We start from the raw sequence: 17,015 nt of genomic DNA, 5'->3' as shown, positions 1-17,015 counted from the left end.
CCACTCAGCCAGGGTTAGTGCAGTAACCAGCGGGTCCCCACTCAGCCAGGGTTAGTGCAGTAACCAGCGGGTCCCCACTCAGCCAGGGTTAGTGCAGTAACCAGCGGGTCCCCACTCAGCCAGGGTTAGTGCAGTAACCAGCGGGTCCCCACTCAGCCAGGGTTAGTGCAGTAACCAGCGGGTCCCCACTCAGCCAGGGTTAGTGCAGTAACCAGCGGGTCCCCACTCAGCCAGGGTTAGTGCAGTAACCAGCGGGTCCCCACTCAGCCAGGGTTAGTGCAGTAACCAGCGGGTCCCCACTCAGCCAGGGTTAGTGCAGTAACCAGCGGGTCCCCACTCAGCCAGGGTTAGTGCAGTAACCAGCGGGTCCCCACTCAGCCAGGGTTAGTGCAGTAACCAGCGGGTCCCCACTCAGCCAGGGTTAGTGCAGTAACCAGCGGGTCCCCACTCAGCCAGGGTTAGTGCAGTAACCAGCGGGTCCCCACTCAGCCAGGGTTAGTGCAGTAACCAGCGGGTCCTCCACTCAGCCAGGGTTAGTGCAGTAACCAGCGAGTCCCCACTCAGCCAGGGTTAGTGCAGTAACCAGCGGGTCCCCACTCAGCCAGGGTTAGTGCAGTAACCAGCGGATCTCCACTCAGCCAGGGTTAGTGCAGTAACCAGCGGGTCCCCACTCAGCCAGGGTTAGTGCAGTAACCAGCGGGTCCCCACTCAGCCAGGGTTAGTGCAGTAACCAGCGGGTCCCCACTCAGCCAGGGTTAGTGCAGTAACCAGCGGGTCCCCACTCAGCCAGGGTTAGTGCAGTAACTAGCGGGTCCCCACTCAGCCAGGGTTAGTGCAGTAACCAGCGGGTCCCCACTCAGCCAGGGTTAGTGCAGTAACCAGCGGATCCCCTGTCAGCCAGGGTTATTGCAGTAACCAGCGAGTCCCCACTCAGCCAGGGTTAGTGCAGTAACCAGCGGGTCCCCACTCAGCCAGGGTTAGTGCAGTAACCAGCGAGCCCCCACTCAGCCAGGGTTAGTGCAGTAACCAGCGGGTCCCCACTCAGCCAGGGTTAGTGCAGTAACCAGCGGGACCCACTCAGCCAGGGTTAGTGCAGTAACCAGCGAGTCCCCACTCAGCCAGGGTTAGTGCAGTAACCAGCGGGTCCCCACTCAGCCAGGGTTAGTGCAGTAACCAGCGATCTCCACTCAGCCAGGGTTAGTGCAGTAACCAGCGAGTCCCCACTCAGCCAGGGTTAGTGCAGTAACCAGCGGGTCCCCACTCAGCCAGGGTTAGTGCAGTAACCAGCGGGGCCCCACTCAGCCAGGGTTAGTGCAGTAACCAGCGGGTCCCCACTCAGCCAGGGTTAGTGCAGTAACCAGCGATCTCCACTCAGCCAGGGTTAGTGCAGTAACCAGCGAGTCCCCACTCAGCCAGGGTTAGTGCAGTAACCAGCGGGTCCCCACTCAGCCAGGGTTAGTGCAGTAACCAGAGAGTCCCCACTCAGCCAGGGTTAGTGCAGTAACCAGCGGGTCCCCACTCAGCCAGGGTTAGTGCAGTAACCAGCGGGTCCCCACTCAGCCAGGGTTAGTGCAGTAACCAGCGGGTCCCCACTCAGCCAGGGTTAGTGCAGTAACCAGCGAGTCCCCACTCAGCCAGGGTTAGTGCAGTAACCAGCGGGTCCCCACTCAGCCAGGGTTAGTGCAGTAACCAGCGGGTCCCCACTCAGCCAGGGTTAGTGCAGTAACCAGAGAGTCCCCACTCAGCCAGGGTTAGTGCAGTAACCAGCGGGTCCCCACTCAGCCAGGGTTAGTGCAGGAACCAGCGGGTCCCCATTCAGCCAGGGTTAGTGCAGTAACCAGCGGGTCCCCACTCAGCCAGGGTTAGTGCAGTAACCAGCGGGTCCTCACTCAGCCAGGGTTAGTGCAGTAACCAGCGGGTCCCCACTCGGCCAGGGTTAGTGCAGTAACCAGCGATCTCCACTCAGCCAGGGTTAGTGCAGTAACCAGCGGGTCCCCACTCAGCCAGGGTTAGTGCAGTAACCAGCGGGTCCCCACTCAGCCAGGGTTAGTGCAGTAACCAGCGAGTCCCCACTCAGCCAGGGTTAGTGCAGTAACCAGCGAGTCCCCACTCAGCCAGGGTTAGTGCAGTAACCAGCGATCTCCACTCAGCCAGGGTTAGTGCAGTAACCAGCGATCTCCACTCAGCCAGGGTTAGTGCAGTAACCAGCGGGTCCCCACTCAGCCAGGGTTAGTGCAGTAACCAGCGGGCCCCCACTCAGCCAGGGTTAGTGCAGTAACCAGCGGGTCCCCACTCAGCCAGGGTTAGTGCAGTAACCAGCGAGTCCCCACTCAGCCAGGGTTAGTGCAGTAACCAGCGAGTCCCCACTAAGCCAGGGTTAGTGCAGTAACCAGCGGGTCCCCACTCAGCCAGGGTTAGTGCAGTAACCAGCGATCTCCACTCAGCCAGTGTTAGTGCAGTAACCAGCGGGTCCCCACTCAGCCAGGGTTAGTGCAGTAACCAGCGGGTCCCCACTCAGCCAGGGTTAGTGCAGTAACCAGCGGGTCCCCACTCAGCCAGGGTTAGTGCAGTAACCAGCGGGTCCCCACTCAGCCAGGGTTAGTGCAGTAACCAGCGGGTCCCCACTCAGCCAGGGTTAGTGCAGTAACCAGCGAGTCCCCACTCAGCCAGGGTTAGTGCAGTAACCAGCGGGTCCCCACTCAGCCAGGGTTAGTGCAGTAACCAGCGGGTCCCCACTCAGCCAGGGTTAGTGCAGTAACCAGCGGGTCCCCACTCAGCCAGGGTTAGTGCAGTAACCAGCGGGTCCCCACTCAGCCAGGGTTAGTGCAGTAACCAGCGATCTCCACTCAACCAGGGTTAGTGCAGTAACCAGCGAGTCCCCACTCAGCCAGGGTTAGTGCAGTAACCAGCGGGTCCCCACTCAGCCAGGGTTAGTGCAGTAACCAGCGGGTCCCCACTCAGCCAGGGTTAGTGCAGTAACCAGCGGGTCCCCACTCAGCCAGGGTTAGTGCAGTAACCAGCGGGTCCCCACTCAGCCAGGGTTAGTGCAGTAACCCGCGATCTCCACTCAGCCAGGGTTAGTTCAGTAACCAGCGGGTCCCCACTCAGCCAGGGTTAGTGCAGTAACCAGCGGGTCCTCACTCAGCCAGGGTTAGTGCAGTAACCAGCGGGTCCCCACTCAGCCAGGGTTAGTGCAGCAGCCAGCGGGTCCCCACTCGGCCAGGGTTAGTGCAGTAACCAGCGATCTCCACTCAGCTAGGGTTAGTGCAGTAACCAGCGGGTCCCCACTCAGCCAGGGTTAGTGCAGTAACCAGCGAGTACCCACTCAGCCAGGGTTAGTGCAGTAACCAGCGAGTCCCCACTCAGCCAGGGTTAGTGCAGTAACCAGCGATCTCCACTCAGCCAGGGTTAGTGCAGTAACCAGCGGGTCCCCACTCAGCCAGGGTTAGTGCAGTAACCAGCGGGTCCCCACTCAGCCAGGGTTAGTGCAGTAACCAGCGAGTCCCCACTCAGCCAGGGTTAGTGCAGTAACCAGCGAGTCCCCACTCAGCCAGGGTTAGTGCAGTAACCAGCGATCTCCACTCAGCCAGGGTTAGTGCAGTAACCAGCGGGTCCCCACTCAGCCAGGGTTAGTGCAGTAACCAGCGGGTCCCCACTCAGCCAGGGTTAGTGCAGTAACCAGCGGGTCCCCACTCAGGCCAGGGTTAGTGCAGTAACCAGCAGGTCCCCACTCAGCCAGGGTTAGTGCAGTAACCAGCGGGTCCCCACTCAGCCAGGGTTAGTGCAGTAACCAGCGGGTCCCCACTCAGCCAGGGTTAGTGCAGTAACCAGCGGGTCCCCACTCAGCCAGGGTTAGTGCAGTAACCAGCGATCTCCACTCAGCCAGGGTTAGTGCAGTAACCAGCGGGTCCCCACTCAGCCAGGATTAGTGCAGTAACCAGCGGGTCCCCACTCAGCCAGGGTTAGTGCAGTAACCAGCGGGTCCACACTCAGCCAGGGTTAGTGCAGTAACCAGCGGGTCCCCACTCAGCCAGGGTTAGTGCAGTAACCAGCGGGTCCCCACTCAGCCAGGGTTAGTGCAGTAACCAGCGGGTCCCCACTCAGCCAGGGTTAGTGCAGTAACCAGCGGGTCCCCACTCAGCCAGGGTTAGTGCAGTAACCAGCGAGTCCCCACTCAGCCAGGGTTAGTGCAGTAACCAGCGGGTCCCCACTCAGCCAGGGTTAGTGCAGTAACCAGCGAGTCCACACTCAGCCAGGGTTAGTGCAGTAACCAGCGGGTCCCCACTCAGCCAGGGTTAGTGCAGTAACCAGCGATCTCCACTCAGCCAGGGTTAGTGCAGTAACCAGCGGGTCCCCACTCAGCCAGGGTTAGTGCAGTAACCAGCGAGTCCCCACTCAGCCAGGGTTAGTGCAGTAACCAGCGATCTCCACTCAGCCAGGGTTAGTGCAGTAACCAGCGGGTCCCCACTCAGCCAGGGTTAGTGCAGTAACTAGCTCGCTCCGATTGCAATCCCCAAACTCCGACATCCATTCCATTCCCTGAGCGTCGCCTCCTCCCTCGATGATTCCACCGGGCTCCTTTGTCTCTCCGTGTCTCACCCTCCACCTGCACCCCTGACATTATCCACTCGCCATTATCTTCAACACTCCATGTTCTGGTAAGGGACGGAAGGGGCCTGGCGTCCAGGGCAATGGGAGGCATCAGAGATATTTACAGTGTTTATCTCCGTGAGTCCTTTCACCCAAACCCTCTTTCTTTTCTCCCCACTCCACAGTCAAACTTTGCAATGGGTCGTCTCCCATCCACCTACAGGAAATGCTATATGTTGGACTTTGGCCTTGCTCGACAGTACACCAACACCAATGGAGAGGTCCGGCCCGTGAGTAACTGGACACAGGGATTTTAGTAGCTAGCAGTCACCTTGATGGATCTGTACCCCTGTGAAAGCCAGTGTGGAACTGTATCCCAGTGAGAGTCAGTGTGTGTGGAACTGTATCCCAGTGAGAGTCAGTGTGTGGAACTGTATCCCAGTGAGAGTCAGTGTGTATGGAACTGTACCCCAGTGAGAGTCAGTGTGTATGGAACTGTATCCCAGTGAGAGTCAGTGTGTATGGAACTGTATCCCAGTGAGAGTCACTGTGTGTGGAACTGTACCCCAGTGAGAGTCAGTGTGTATGGAACTGTACCCCAGTGAGAGTCAGTGTGTGTGGGACTGTACCCCAGTGAGAGTCAGTGTGTATGGAACTGTATCCCAGTGAGAGTCAGTGTGTGTGGAACTGTATCCCAGTGAGAGTCAGTGTGTGTGGAACTGTATCCCAGTGAGAGTCGGTATGTGTGGAACTGTATCCCAGTGAGAGTCTATGTGTGTGGAACTGTATCCCAGTGAGAGTCAGTGTGTGGAACTGTATCCCAGTGAGAGTCAGTGTGTGTGGAACTGTCTCCCAGTGAGAGTCAGTGTGTGTGGAACTGTATCCCAGTGAGAGTCAGTGTGTGGGACCCGTACCCCAGTGAGAGTCAGTGTGTGTGGAACTGTACCCCAGTGAGATTCAGTATGTGTGGAACTGTATCCCAGTGAGAGTCAGTGTGTGTGGAACTGTATCCCAGTGAGAGTCAGTGTGAGGAACTGTATCCCAGTGAGAGTCAGTGTGTGTGGAACTGTAACCCAGTCAGTCAGTGTGTGTGGAACTGTATCCCAGTGAGAGTCAGTGTGTGTGGAACTGTACCCCAGTGAGAGTCAGTGTGTGTGGAACTGTATCCCAGTGAGAGTCAGTGTGTGGAACTGTATCCCAGTGAGAGTCAGTGTGTGTGGAACTGTACCCCAGTGAGAGTCAGTGTGTGTGGAACTGTATCTCAGTGAGAGTCAGTGTGTGTGGAACTGTACCCCAGTGAGAGTCAGTGTGTGTGGAACTGTATCCCAGTGAGAGTCAGTGTGTGTGGAACTGTATCCCAGTGAGAGTCAGTGTGTGTGGAACTGTATCTCAGTGAGAGTCAGTGTGTGTGGAACTGTACCCCAGTGAGAGTCAGTGTGTGTGGAACTGTATCCCAGTGAGAGTCAGTGTGTGTGGAACTGTATCCCAGTGAGAGTCAGTGTGTATGGAACTGTACCCCAGTGAGAGTCAGTGTGTATGGAACTGTACCCCAGTGAGAGTCAGTGTGTGGAACTGTATCCCAGTGAGAGTCAGTGTGTGTGGAACGGTACCCCAGTGAGAGTCAGTTTGTGTGGAACTGTACCCCAGTGAGAGTCAGTGTGTGTGGAACTGTATCCCAGTGAGAGTCAGTGTGTATGGAACTGTATCCCAGTGAGAGTCAGTGTGTGTGGAACTGTATCCCAGTGAGAGTCAGTGTGTGTGGAACTGTATCCCAGTGAGAGTCGGTATGTGTGGAACTGTATCCCAGTGAGAGTCTATGTGTGTGGAACTGTATCCCAGTGAGAGTCTGTGTGGAACTGTATCCCAGTGAGAGTCAGTGTGTGTGGAACTGTCTCCCAGTGAGAGTCAGTGTGTGTGGAACTGTATCCCAGTGAGAGTCAGTGTGTGGGACCCGTACCCCAGTGAGAGTCAGTGTGTGTGGAACTGTACCCCAGTGAGAGTCAGTATGTGTGGAACTGTATCCCAGTGAGAGTCAGTGTGTGTGGAACTGTATCCCAGTGAGAGTCAGTGTGAGGAACTGTATCCCAGTGAGAGTCAGTGTGTGTGGAACTGTAACCCAGTCAGTCAGTGTGTGTGGAACTGTATCCCAGTGAGAGTCAGTGTGTGTGGAACTGTATCCCAGTGAGAGTCAGTGTGTGTGGAGCTGTATCCCAGTGAGAGTCAGTGTGTGTGGGACCTGTATCCCAGTGAGAGTCAGTGTGTGTGGAACTGTATCCCAGTGAGAGTCAGTGTGTGTGGAACTGTACCCCAGTGAGAGTCAGTGTGTGTATAACTGTGTCCCAGTGAGAGTCAGTGTGTGTGGAACCCGTACCCCAGTGAGAGTCCGTGTGTGTGGAACGGTACCCCAGTGAGAGTCAGTGTGTGTGGAACTGTATTCCAGTGAGAGTCAGTGTGTGTGGAACTGTACCCCAGTGAGAATCAGTGTGTGTGGAACTGTACCCCAGTGAGAGTCAGTGTGTGTGGAACTGTATCCCAGTGAGAGTCAGTGTGTATGGAACTGTATCCCAGTGAGAGTCAGTGTGTGTGGAACTGTATCCCAGTGAGAGTCAGTGTGTGTGGAACTGTATCCCAGTGTGAGTCAGTGTGTGGAACTGTATCCCAGTGAGAGTCAGTGTGTGTGGAACTGTATCCCAGTGAGAGTCAGTGTGTGGAACTGTATCCCAGTGAGAGTCAGTGTGTGTGGAACTGTACCCCAGTGAGAGTCAGTTTATGTGGAGCTGTATCCCATTGAGAGTCAGTGTGTGTGGAACTGTATCCCAGTGAGAGTCAGTGTGTATGGAACCCGTACCCCAGTGAGAGTCCGTGTGTGTGGAACTGTACACCAGTGAGAGTCAGTGTGTGTGGAACTGTACTCCAGTGAGAGTCAGTGTGTGTGGAACTGTATACAGGTTAAAACAGCCGCACTGTCAGAGGGTCAGTACTGAGCGAGTGCCGCACTGTCAGAGGGTCAGTACTGAGCGAGTGCCGCACTGTCAGAGGGTCCGTACTGAGGGAGTGCTGCACTGTCAGCGGGTCAGTGCTGAGGGAGTGCTGCACTGTCAGAGGGTCAGTACTGAGGGAGTGCTGCACTGTCAGAGGGTCAGTACAGAGGGAGTGCTGCACTGTCAGAGCGTCAGTACTGAGGGAGTGCTGCACTGTCAGAGGGTCAGTACTGAGGGAGTGCTGCACTGTCAGAGGATCAGTACTGAGGGAGCGCCGCACTGTCAGAGGGTCAGTACTGAGGGAGTGCTGCACTGTCAGAGGGTCAGTACTGAGGGAGTGCCGCACTGTCGGAGGGTCAGTACTGAGGGAGTGCTGCACTGTCCGAGGGTCAGTACTGAGGGAGTGCCGCACTGTCAGAGGGTCAGTGCTGAGGAGGTGCTGCACTGTCAGAGGGTCAGTACTGAGGGAGTGCTGCACTGTCAGAGAGTCAGTACTGAGGGAGTGCCACACTGTGAGAGGGTCAGCACTGAGGTGGTGCTGCACTGTCAGAGGGTCAGTACTGCGGGAGTGCTGCACTGTCAGAGGGTCAGTACTAAAGGAGTGCCGCACTGTCAGAGGGTCAGTACTGAGGGAGTGCCGCACTGTCAGAGGGTCAGTACTCTGGGAGTGCTGCACTGTCAGAGGGTCAGTACTGAGGGGGTGCTGCACTGTCAGAGGGTCAGTACTGAGGGAGTGCCGCACTGTCAGAGGGTCAGTACTGAGGGTGTGCCGCACTGTCAGAGGGTCAGTACTGAGGGAGTGCCGCACTGTGGGAGGGTCAGTACTGAGGGAGTGCCGCACTGTCAGAGGGTCAGTACTGAGGGAGTGCCGCACTGTCAGAGGGTCAGTACTGAGGGAGTGCTGCACTGTCAGAGGGTTAGTACTGAGGGAGTGCCGCACTGTCAGAGGGTCAGTACTGAGGGAGTGCTGCTTTGTCAGAGGGTCAGTACTGAGGGAGTGCCGCACTGTCAGAGGGTCGGTACTGAGGGAGTGCCGCACTGTGGGAGGGTCAGTACTGAGGGAGTGCTGCACTGTCAGAGGGTCAGTACTGAGGGAGTGCCGCCCTGTCAGAGGGTCAGTCCTGAGGGAGTGCTGCACTGTCAGAGGGTCAGTCCTGAGGGAGTGCTGCACTGTCAGAGGGTCAATACTGAGGGAGTGCCGCACTGTCAGAGGGTCAGTACTGAGGGAGTGCTGCACTGTCAGAGGATCAGTACTGAGGGAGCGCCGCACTGTCAGAGGGTCAGTACTGAGGGAGTGCTGCACTGTCAGAGGGTCAGCACTGAGGGAGTGCCGCACTGTCAGAGGGTCAGTACTGAGGGAGTGCTGCACTGTCAGAGGGTCAGTACTGAGGGAGTGCTGCACTGTCAGAGGGTTAGTACTGAGGGAGTGCCGCACTGTCAGAGGGTCAGTACTGAGGGAGTGCCGCACTGTCAGAGGGTCAGTACTGAGGGAGTGCCGCACTGTCAGAGGGTCAGCACTGAGGGAGTGCTGCACTGTCAGAGGGTCGTACTGAGGGAGTGCCGCACTGTCAGAGGGTCAGTACTGAGGGAGCCGCACTGTCAGAGGGTCAGTACTGAGGGAGGGCTGCACTGTCAGAGGGTCAGTACTGAGGGAGTGCCGCACTGTCAGAGTGCCGCACTGTCAGAGGGTCAGTACTGAGGGAGTGCTGCACTGTTAGAGGGTCAGTACTGAGGGAGTGCCGCACTGTCAGAGGGTCAGTACTGAGGGAGTGCTACACTGTCAGAGGGTCAGTACTGAGGGAGAGCTGCACTGTCAGAGAGTTAGTACTGAGGGAGTGCAGCACTGTCAGAGGGTCAGTACTGAGGGAGTGCTGCACTGTCAGAGGGTCAGTACTGAGGGAGTGCTGCACTGTCAGAGGGTCAGTACTGAGGGAGTGCCGCACTGTCAGAGGGTCAGTACTGAGGGAGTGCTGCACTGTCAGAGGGTTAGTACTGAGGGAGTGCCGCACTGTCAGAGGGTCAGTACTGAGGGAGTGCTGCTTTGTCAGAGGGTCAGTACTGAGGGATTGCCGCACTGTCAGAGGGTCAGTGCTGAGGGTGTGCCGCACTGTCAGAGGGCCAGTACTGAGGGAGCGCCGCACTGTCAGAGGGTCAGTACTGAGGGAGTGCTGCACTGTCAGAGGGTCAGTGCTGAGGTAGTGCCGCACTGTCAGAGGGTCAGTGCTGAGGGAACACCATGTGGATTGATTTCCGGGACGATCTGCTGTGTATCTTGTTTGAATTTAGCTGTTTTATTTCTCCTTTTTGTTTTGCAGTTTATTTTGGAATCCTCATTGTAATCCTCCATCCTGAAGCTTCTGTTTGGTGGTCAGACTTCCTGCCCCTTGCATGTTCTCATCATTACCCAAAGTTATCCTGAGTTGTGAGTCTTCCATTCGTTCTCTTTCTGTTATTTCAATATGATTTATTGCACAGGGATCTCCCAGAATGGCAAAATCGCCTCAGCAGCACACTTCACACGTACAGCCTAAAGGGAGAGTGCTCACTAGGTCAGGGTCGGCAGCCAGGCTTCCACGGGCGTGGGTCCGAGTCCGGGGTCTCCCTGGGCCGCAGCCGGGGTCCGGGGTCTCCCTGCGCCGGAGTCGGGGCCTCCCTGGGCCGGAGTCGGGGTCTCCCTGGGCCGCAGCCGGGGTCCGGAGTCTCCCTGGGCCGGAGTCGGGGTCCGGGGTCTCCCTGGGCCGGAGCCGGGGTCCGGGGTCTCCTGGCCGCAGCCGGGGTCCGGGGCCTCCTGGGCCGCAGCCGGGGTCCGGGGCCTGCCGGGGTCCGGGGCCTCCCTGGGCCGCAGCCGGGGGCCGGGGCCTCCCTGGGCCGGGGCCTCCCTGGGCCGCAGCCGGGGGCCGGGGCCTCCCTGGGCCGCAGCCGGGGTCCGGGCCTCCCTGGGCCGCAGCCGGGGTCGGGGCCTCCCTGGGCCGCAGCCGGGGTCCGGGGCCTCCCTGGGCCGCAGCCGGGGTCCGGGGCCTCCCTGGGCCGCAGCCGGGGTCCGGGGCCTCCTGGGCCGCAGCCGGGGTCCGAGGCCTCCCTGGGCCGCAGCCGGGGTCCGGGGCTCCCTGGGCCGGAGACGGGGCCTCCCTGGGCCGGAGTCGGGGCCTCCCTGGGCGGAGTCGGGGCCTCCCTGGGCCGGAGTCGGGGCCTCCCTGCGCCGGAGTGGGGGCTCCCTGGGCCGGAACCGGGGCCTCCCTGGGCCGGAGCCGGGGCCTCCCTGGGCCGGGCCGGGGTCCCTGGGCCGGAGCCGGTGTCCTGGGCCTCCCTGGGCCGGAGTCGGGGCCTCCCTGGGCCGGAGCCGGGGTCCTGGGCCTCCCTGGGCCGGAGCGGGGGTCTCCCTGGGCCGGAGCCGGGGTCCGGGGCCTCCCTGGGCCGTAGTCGGGGCCTCCCTGGGCCGGGGTCCGGGGTTCCCGGGGCCGGGGTCCGGGGTCTCCTGGGCCGGAGTCGGCTTCTCCCTGGGCCGGAGTCGGGGTCCGGTGTCTCCCTGGGCCGGGTCGGGCGGGGTTCCGGGAGTCGGGGTCCGGGGTCTGGGCCGCAGTCGGGGTCGGGGTCTCCTGGGCCGGAGCCGGGGTCCGGGGTCTCTCTGGGCCGCAGCCGGGGTCCGGGGCCTCCCTGGGCCGCAGCCGGGGTCCGGGGCCTCCCTGGGCCGCAGCCGGGGGCCGGGGCCTCCCTGGGCCGCAGCCGGGGGCCGGGGCCTCCCCGGGCCGCAGCCGGGGTCCGGGGCCTCCCTGGGCCGCAGCCGGGGTCCGGGGCCTCCCTGGGCCGCAGGGGTCCGGGGCCTCCCTGGGCCGCAGCCGGGGTCCGGGGCCTCCCTGGGCCGCAGCCGGGGTCCGGGGCCTCCCTGGGCCGGAGCCGGGGTCCGGGGCCTCCCTGGGCCGGAGCCGGGGCCTCCCTGGGCCGGAGTCGGGGCCTCCCTGGGCCGGAGTCGGGGCCTCCCTGGGCCGGAGTCGGGGCCTCCCTGGGCCGGAGTCGGGGCCTCCCTGGGCCGGAGTCGGGGCCTCCCTGGGCCGGAGTCGGGGCCTCCCTGGGCCGGAGTGGGGCCTCCCTGGGCCGGAGCCGGGTCTCCCTGGGCCGGAGGCGGGGTCCGGGGCCTCCCTGGGCCGGAGCCGGGGTCTCCCTGTGGGCCGGGGCCGGAGCCGGGGTCCGGGGTCTCTCTGGGCCGAAGCCAGGGTCCGGGGTCTCTCTGGGCCGGAGCCGGGGTCCGGGGTCTCCCTGGGCCGGAGCCGGGGTCCGGGGTCTCTCTGGGCCGGAGCCGGGGTCCGGAGTCTCCCTGGGCTGGTGTCAGGGGCACAGGGAGGAATTGACGGGGTGTATTCAGGGTTGGAGTGTGCTGTTTGCCATTGGAGTAGTGATAGCTGTGTCTGGGAGGTCTCTGTCCCAAGATTTGATTTTATTTATCCTTTGCTTCTCGCCCTATCTCCCTGTGTTTTGCTAGCATTGGAACCTTCGATGACAATTGATGACATGGTGAGAGTTTCAAAGCAGCTGGCCTCCTGTTCCACATTTGCTTCATCACTTATTGGTGCGAGAGCGCTGAGGTTTGTGTCTGCTGGTGGGAAGAACAGCTCACTGACTTTGTCACCTGGTGATATGGGCCTGCTGGGCCGGTGTGGGCCGGCCAGGACCGGTGTGGGCCGGCCAGGACCGGTGTGGGCCAGCCTTGGCCGGTGTGGGCCGGCCAGGACCGGTGTGGGCCTGCCTGGCCCGGTGTGGGCCTGCCTGGGCCCGGTGTGGGCCTCCCTGGGCCGGTGTGGGCCTTCCTGGCCCGGTGTGGGCCTGCCTGGGCCCGGTGTGGGCCTGCCTGGGCCGGTGTGGGCCTGCCTGGGCCGGCGTGGGCCGGTGTGGGCCTCCCTGGGCCGGTGTGGGCCTCCCTGGGCCGGTGTGGGCCTCCCTGGGCCGGTGTGGGCCTCCCCGGGCCGGTGTGGGCCTGCCCGGGCCGGTGTGGGCCTGCCCGGGCCAGTGTGGGCCAGCCAGGGCCGGTGTGAGCCTCCCTGTGTCTGCTTGGGCCCTTGTGGGCCTCCCCGGGCCGGTGTGGGCCTCCCTGGCCCGGTGTGGGCCTGCTCGGGCCGGTGTGGGCCTCCCTGGGCTGGTGTGGGCCTCCCTGGGCCTGCCTGGGCCGGTGTGGGCCTGCCTGGGCCGGTGTGGTGGCGGTGGCCCTCTGCTGGTCGGTGGGGGGGGAAGGAGGGGGTGGCGGATAACCTGGTCCTGCCTTGGGAGTAGCCCGGGCTTGTTGGACCAATCTGTGATGGCATGTGCCCATTGTGGTTGGAGGGGGGTGGCCTGGATCTGCTAACCTCCCCCGGCTTAGCAAGCGGTAGCCAGCCATAGCTTGCTGGCACCACTCGATCGTGCCGGGGGGGGGGGGGGGGTCTTCGGGTGGCCTCGGGCTGCCAGCCCTATGTCACACTGACTTCTGTCTGATTGTCTTTTGCAGCCTCGAGCCGTTGCTGGATTCCGAGGAACCGTTCGCTATGCATCAGTCAATGCCCATAAAAACCGAGTAAGGGAAATCCTTGAAGCTTTCCTGGGCTAGGGTGGGATGGATCAAGGAGCCACAATTTAACAACAATAGAGAGACTAGGGCTTGGTGCTTGGTGTTAGGAAGTGGTGCTTCTACACGACTGACTGTGGAAGATGGTAATAAACTTGCAGATTGGGTATTAAAAAGTGTGGGGAATGCAGTCGTTATCGGGGATTCAATTGTAATGAAATGAAATGAAACCGGTGCTCCGGTTTCCTCCCACAAGTCCCGAAAGAACATAAGAACATAAGAACTAGGAGCAGGAGTAGGCCATCTGGCCCCTCGAGCCTGCTCCGCCATTCAATGAGATCATGGCTGATCTTTTGTGGACTCAGCTCCACTTTCCGGCCCGAACACCATAACCCTTAATCCCTTTATTCTTCAAAAAACTATCTACCTTTACCTTAAAAACATGTAATGAAGGAGCCTCAACTGCTTCACTGGGCAAGGAATTCCATAGATTCACAACCCTTTGGGTGAAGAAGTTCCTCCTAAACTCAGTCCTAAATCTACTTCCCCTTATTTTGAGGCTATGCCCCCTAGTTCTGCTGTCACCCGCTAGTGGAAACAACCTGCCCGCATCTATCCTATCTATTCCCTTCATAATTTTAAATGTTTCTATAAGATCCCCCCTCATCCTTCTAAATTCCAACGAGTACAGTCCCAGTCTACTCAACCTCTCCTCATAATCCAACCCCTTCAGCTCTGGGATTAACCTAGTGAATCTCCTCTGCACACCCTCCAGCGCCAGTACGTCCTTTCTCAAGTAAGGAGACCAAAACTGAACACAATACTCCAGGTGTGGCCGCACTAACACCTTATACAATTGCAACATAACCTCCCTAGTCTTAAACTCCATCCCTCGAGCAATGAAGGACAAAATTCCATTTGCCTTCTTAATCACCTGTTGCACTTGTAAACCAACCTTCTGTGACTCATGCACTAGCACACCCAAGTCTCTCTGAACAGCGGCATGCTTTAATATTTTATCGTTTAAATAATAATCCCGTTTGCTGTTATTCCTACCAAAATGGATAACCTCACATTTGTCAACATTGTATTCCATCTGCCAGACCCTAGCCCATTCACTTAAACTATCCAAATCCCTCTGCAGACTTCCAGTATCCTCTGCACTTTTTGCTTTACCACTCATCTTAGTGTCATCTGCAAACTTGGACACATTGCCCTTGGTCCCCAACTCCAAATCATCTATGTAAATTGTGAATAATTGTGGGCCCAACACGGATCCCTGAGGGACACCACTAGCTACTGATTGCCAACCAGAGAAACACCCATTTATCCCAACTCTTTGCTTTCTATTAATTAACCAATCCTCTATCCATGCTACTACTTTACCCTTAATGCCATGCATCTTTATCTTATGCAGCAACCTTTTGTGTGGCACCTTGTCAAAGGCTTTCTGGAAATCCAGATATACCACATCCATCGGCTCCCCGTTATCTACTGCACTGGTAATGACCTGCCTTTTACAAACCCATGCTGCGTCTGCCCAATGGGACAATTTCTATCCAGATGCCTCGCAATTTCTTCTTTGATGATAGATTCCAGCATCTTCCCTACTACCAAAGTTAAGCTCACTGGCCTATAATTTCCTTTCTGCCTACCTCCTTTTTTAAACAGTGGCGTCACGTTTGCTAATTTCCAATCCACCGGGACCACCCCAGAGTCTAGTGAATTTCGGTAAATTATCACTAGTGCATCTGCAATTTCCCTAGCCATCTCTTTTAGCACTCTGGGATGCATTCCATCAGGGCCAGGAGACTTGTCTACCTTTAGCCCCATTAGCTTGCCCATCACTCCCTCCTTAGTGATAACAATCCTCTCAAGGTCCTCACCTGTCATAACCTCATTTCTATCAGTCGCTGGCATGTTATTTGTGTCTTCCACTGTGAAGACCGACCCAAAAAACCTGTTCAGTTCCTCAGCCATTTCCTCATCTCCCATTATTAAAACTCCCTTCTCATCCTCTAAAGGACCAATATTTACCTTAGCCACTCTTTTTTGTCTTATATATTTGTAAAAACTTTTACTGTCTGTTTTTATATTCTGAGCAAGTTTACTCTCATACTCTATCTTACTCTTCTTTATAGCTTTTTTAGTAGCTTTCTGTTGCCCCCTAAAGATTTCCCAGTCCTCTAATCTCCCAGCAATCTTTGCCACTTTATATGCTTTTTCCTTCAATTTGATACTCTCCCTTATTTCCTTAGATATCCACGGTCGATTTTCCCTCTTTCTTCCGTCCTTCCTTTTTGTTGGTATAAACCTTTGCTGAGCACTGTGAAAAATCGCTTGGAAGGTTCTCCACTGTTCCTCAACTGTTCCACCATAAAGTCTTAGCTCCCAGTCTACCTTAGCTAGTTCTTCTCTCATCCCCTTGTTTAAACACAAAACACTAGTATTTGATTTTACTTTCTCACCCTCCATCTGTATTTTAAATTCCACCATATTGTGATCGCTCCTTCCGAGAGGATCCCTAACTATGAGATCATGAATCAATCCTGTCTCATTACACAGGACAAGATCTAGGACCGCTTGTTCCCTCGTAGGTTCCATTACATACTGTTCTAGGAAACTATCGCGGATACATTCTATAAACTCCTCCTCAAGATTGCCTTGACCGACCTGGTTAAACCAATCGACATGTAGATTAAAATCCCCCATGATAACTGCTGTACCATTTCTACATGCATCAGTTATTTCTTTGTTTATTGCCTGCCCCACCATATCGTTACTATTTGGTGGCCGATAGACTACTCCTATCAGTGACTTTTTCGCCTTACTATTCCTGATTTCCACCCAAATGGATTCAACCTTATCCTCCATAGCACCGATGTCATCCCTTACTATTGCCCGGATGCCATCCTTAAATAACAGAGCAACACCACCTCCCTTACCATCCACTCTGTCCTTCCGAATAGTTTGATACCCTCGGATATTTAACTCCCAGTTGTGACCATCCTTAAACCATGTTTCAGTAATGGCCATTTACGATGATTTGTGCCATCAACTCATTTACTTTATTCCGAATACTACGAGCATTCAGGTAAAGTACACTTATGTTGTTTTTTTTACCTCTGTTTTGAATCTTAACATCTCCAGTTTTATTCCTTTTGTTATTACTGGGCCTATTCACTGAGCTCCCCTCAGTCACTGTACCTTGTACTGTCGCCCTTTTAGATTTCTGACTATGTCTTCTCTGCCTTGCACTTTTCCCCTTACTTCCTTTTGCTTCTGTCCCTGTTTTACTACCTTCCAACTTCCTGCATCGGTTCCCATCCCCCTGCCACATTAGTTTGTTAGGTGCTGTTAGGTGAATGGGACATTCTGAATTCTCCCTCTGTGACCCGAACAGGCGCTGGAATGTGGCGACTAGGGGCTTTTCACAGTAACTTCATTGCAGTGTTAATGTAAGCCGACTTGTGACACTAATAAATATTATTATTATTATGGCCTACTCCTGCTCCTAGTTCTTATGTTCTTATGAATGTAGACGGTATAATTAGTAAGTTTGCAAATTACAGAAAAATTGGCGGTGTTGTTGACAGTGAGGCGGATAGTCTCAGATAGCTACAGACTGATATTGATAAACTGGGAAGTTGGTACTTCTGGAATGTACTTCTGAGGCTGTGGAGTATTGTGAGCAGTTTTGGGCCCCGTCTCTAAGGAAGGATGTGCTGGCCTTGGAAAGAGTCCAGAGGAGGTTCACAGGAATGATCCCTGGAATGAAGAGCTTGTCAAATGAGGAGCAGTTCAGGTCTCTGGGTCTGTACTCGTTGGAGTTTAGAAGGATGAGGGTAGATTCACTCCCGTAAAAAACTTATTAAATTTAAGTAGTTATTTAAAACATTTATGAACAAAAA

At 57.0% G+C, this 17,015-nt stretch overlaps 1 protein-coding gene across 1 annotated transcript in view; it reads left to right on the top strand.

Moving 5' to 3' along the window:
• The first annotated feature begins 4,777 nt into the window (after positions 1-4,777).
• Positions 4,778-17,015, top strand: part of LOC119966901 (tau-tubulin kinase 1-like) — a 57,647-nt gene continuing 45,409 nt past the window's right edge. The window contains exons 1-2 of the mRNA XM_038798857.1: positions 4,778-4,880; positions 13,048-13,113. Coding sequence (XP_038654785.1) covers positions 4,788-4,880; positions 13,048-13,113 — 159 coding nt within the window. The 5' untranslated portion in view covers positions 4,778-4,787. The remainder of the gene's footprint in view (positions 4,881-13,047; positions 13,114-17,015) is intronic.

This window comes from Scyliorhinus canicula, chromosome 6, assembly GCF_902713615.1.
Source record: "Scyliorhinus canicula chromosome 6, sScyCan1.1, whole genome shotgun sequence".
Lineage (NCBI taxonomy): Eukaryota > Metazoa > Chordata > Chondrichthyes > Carcharhiniformes > Scyliorhinidae > Scyliorhinus > Scyliorhinus canicula.
This window is presented reverse-complemented; position numbering and strand designations above follow the sequence as displayed.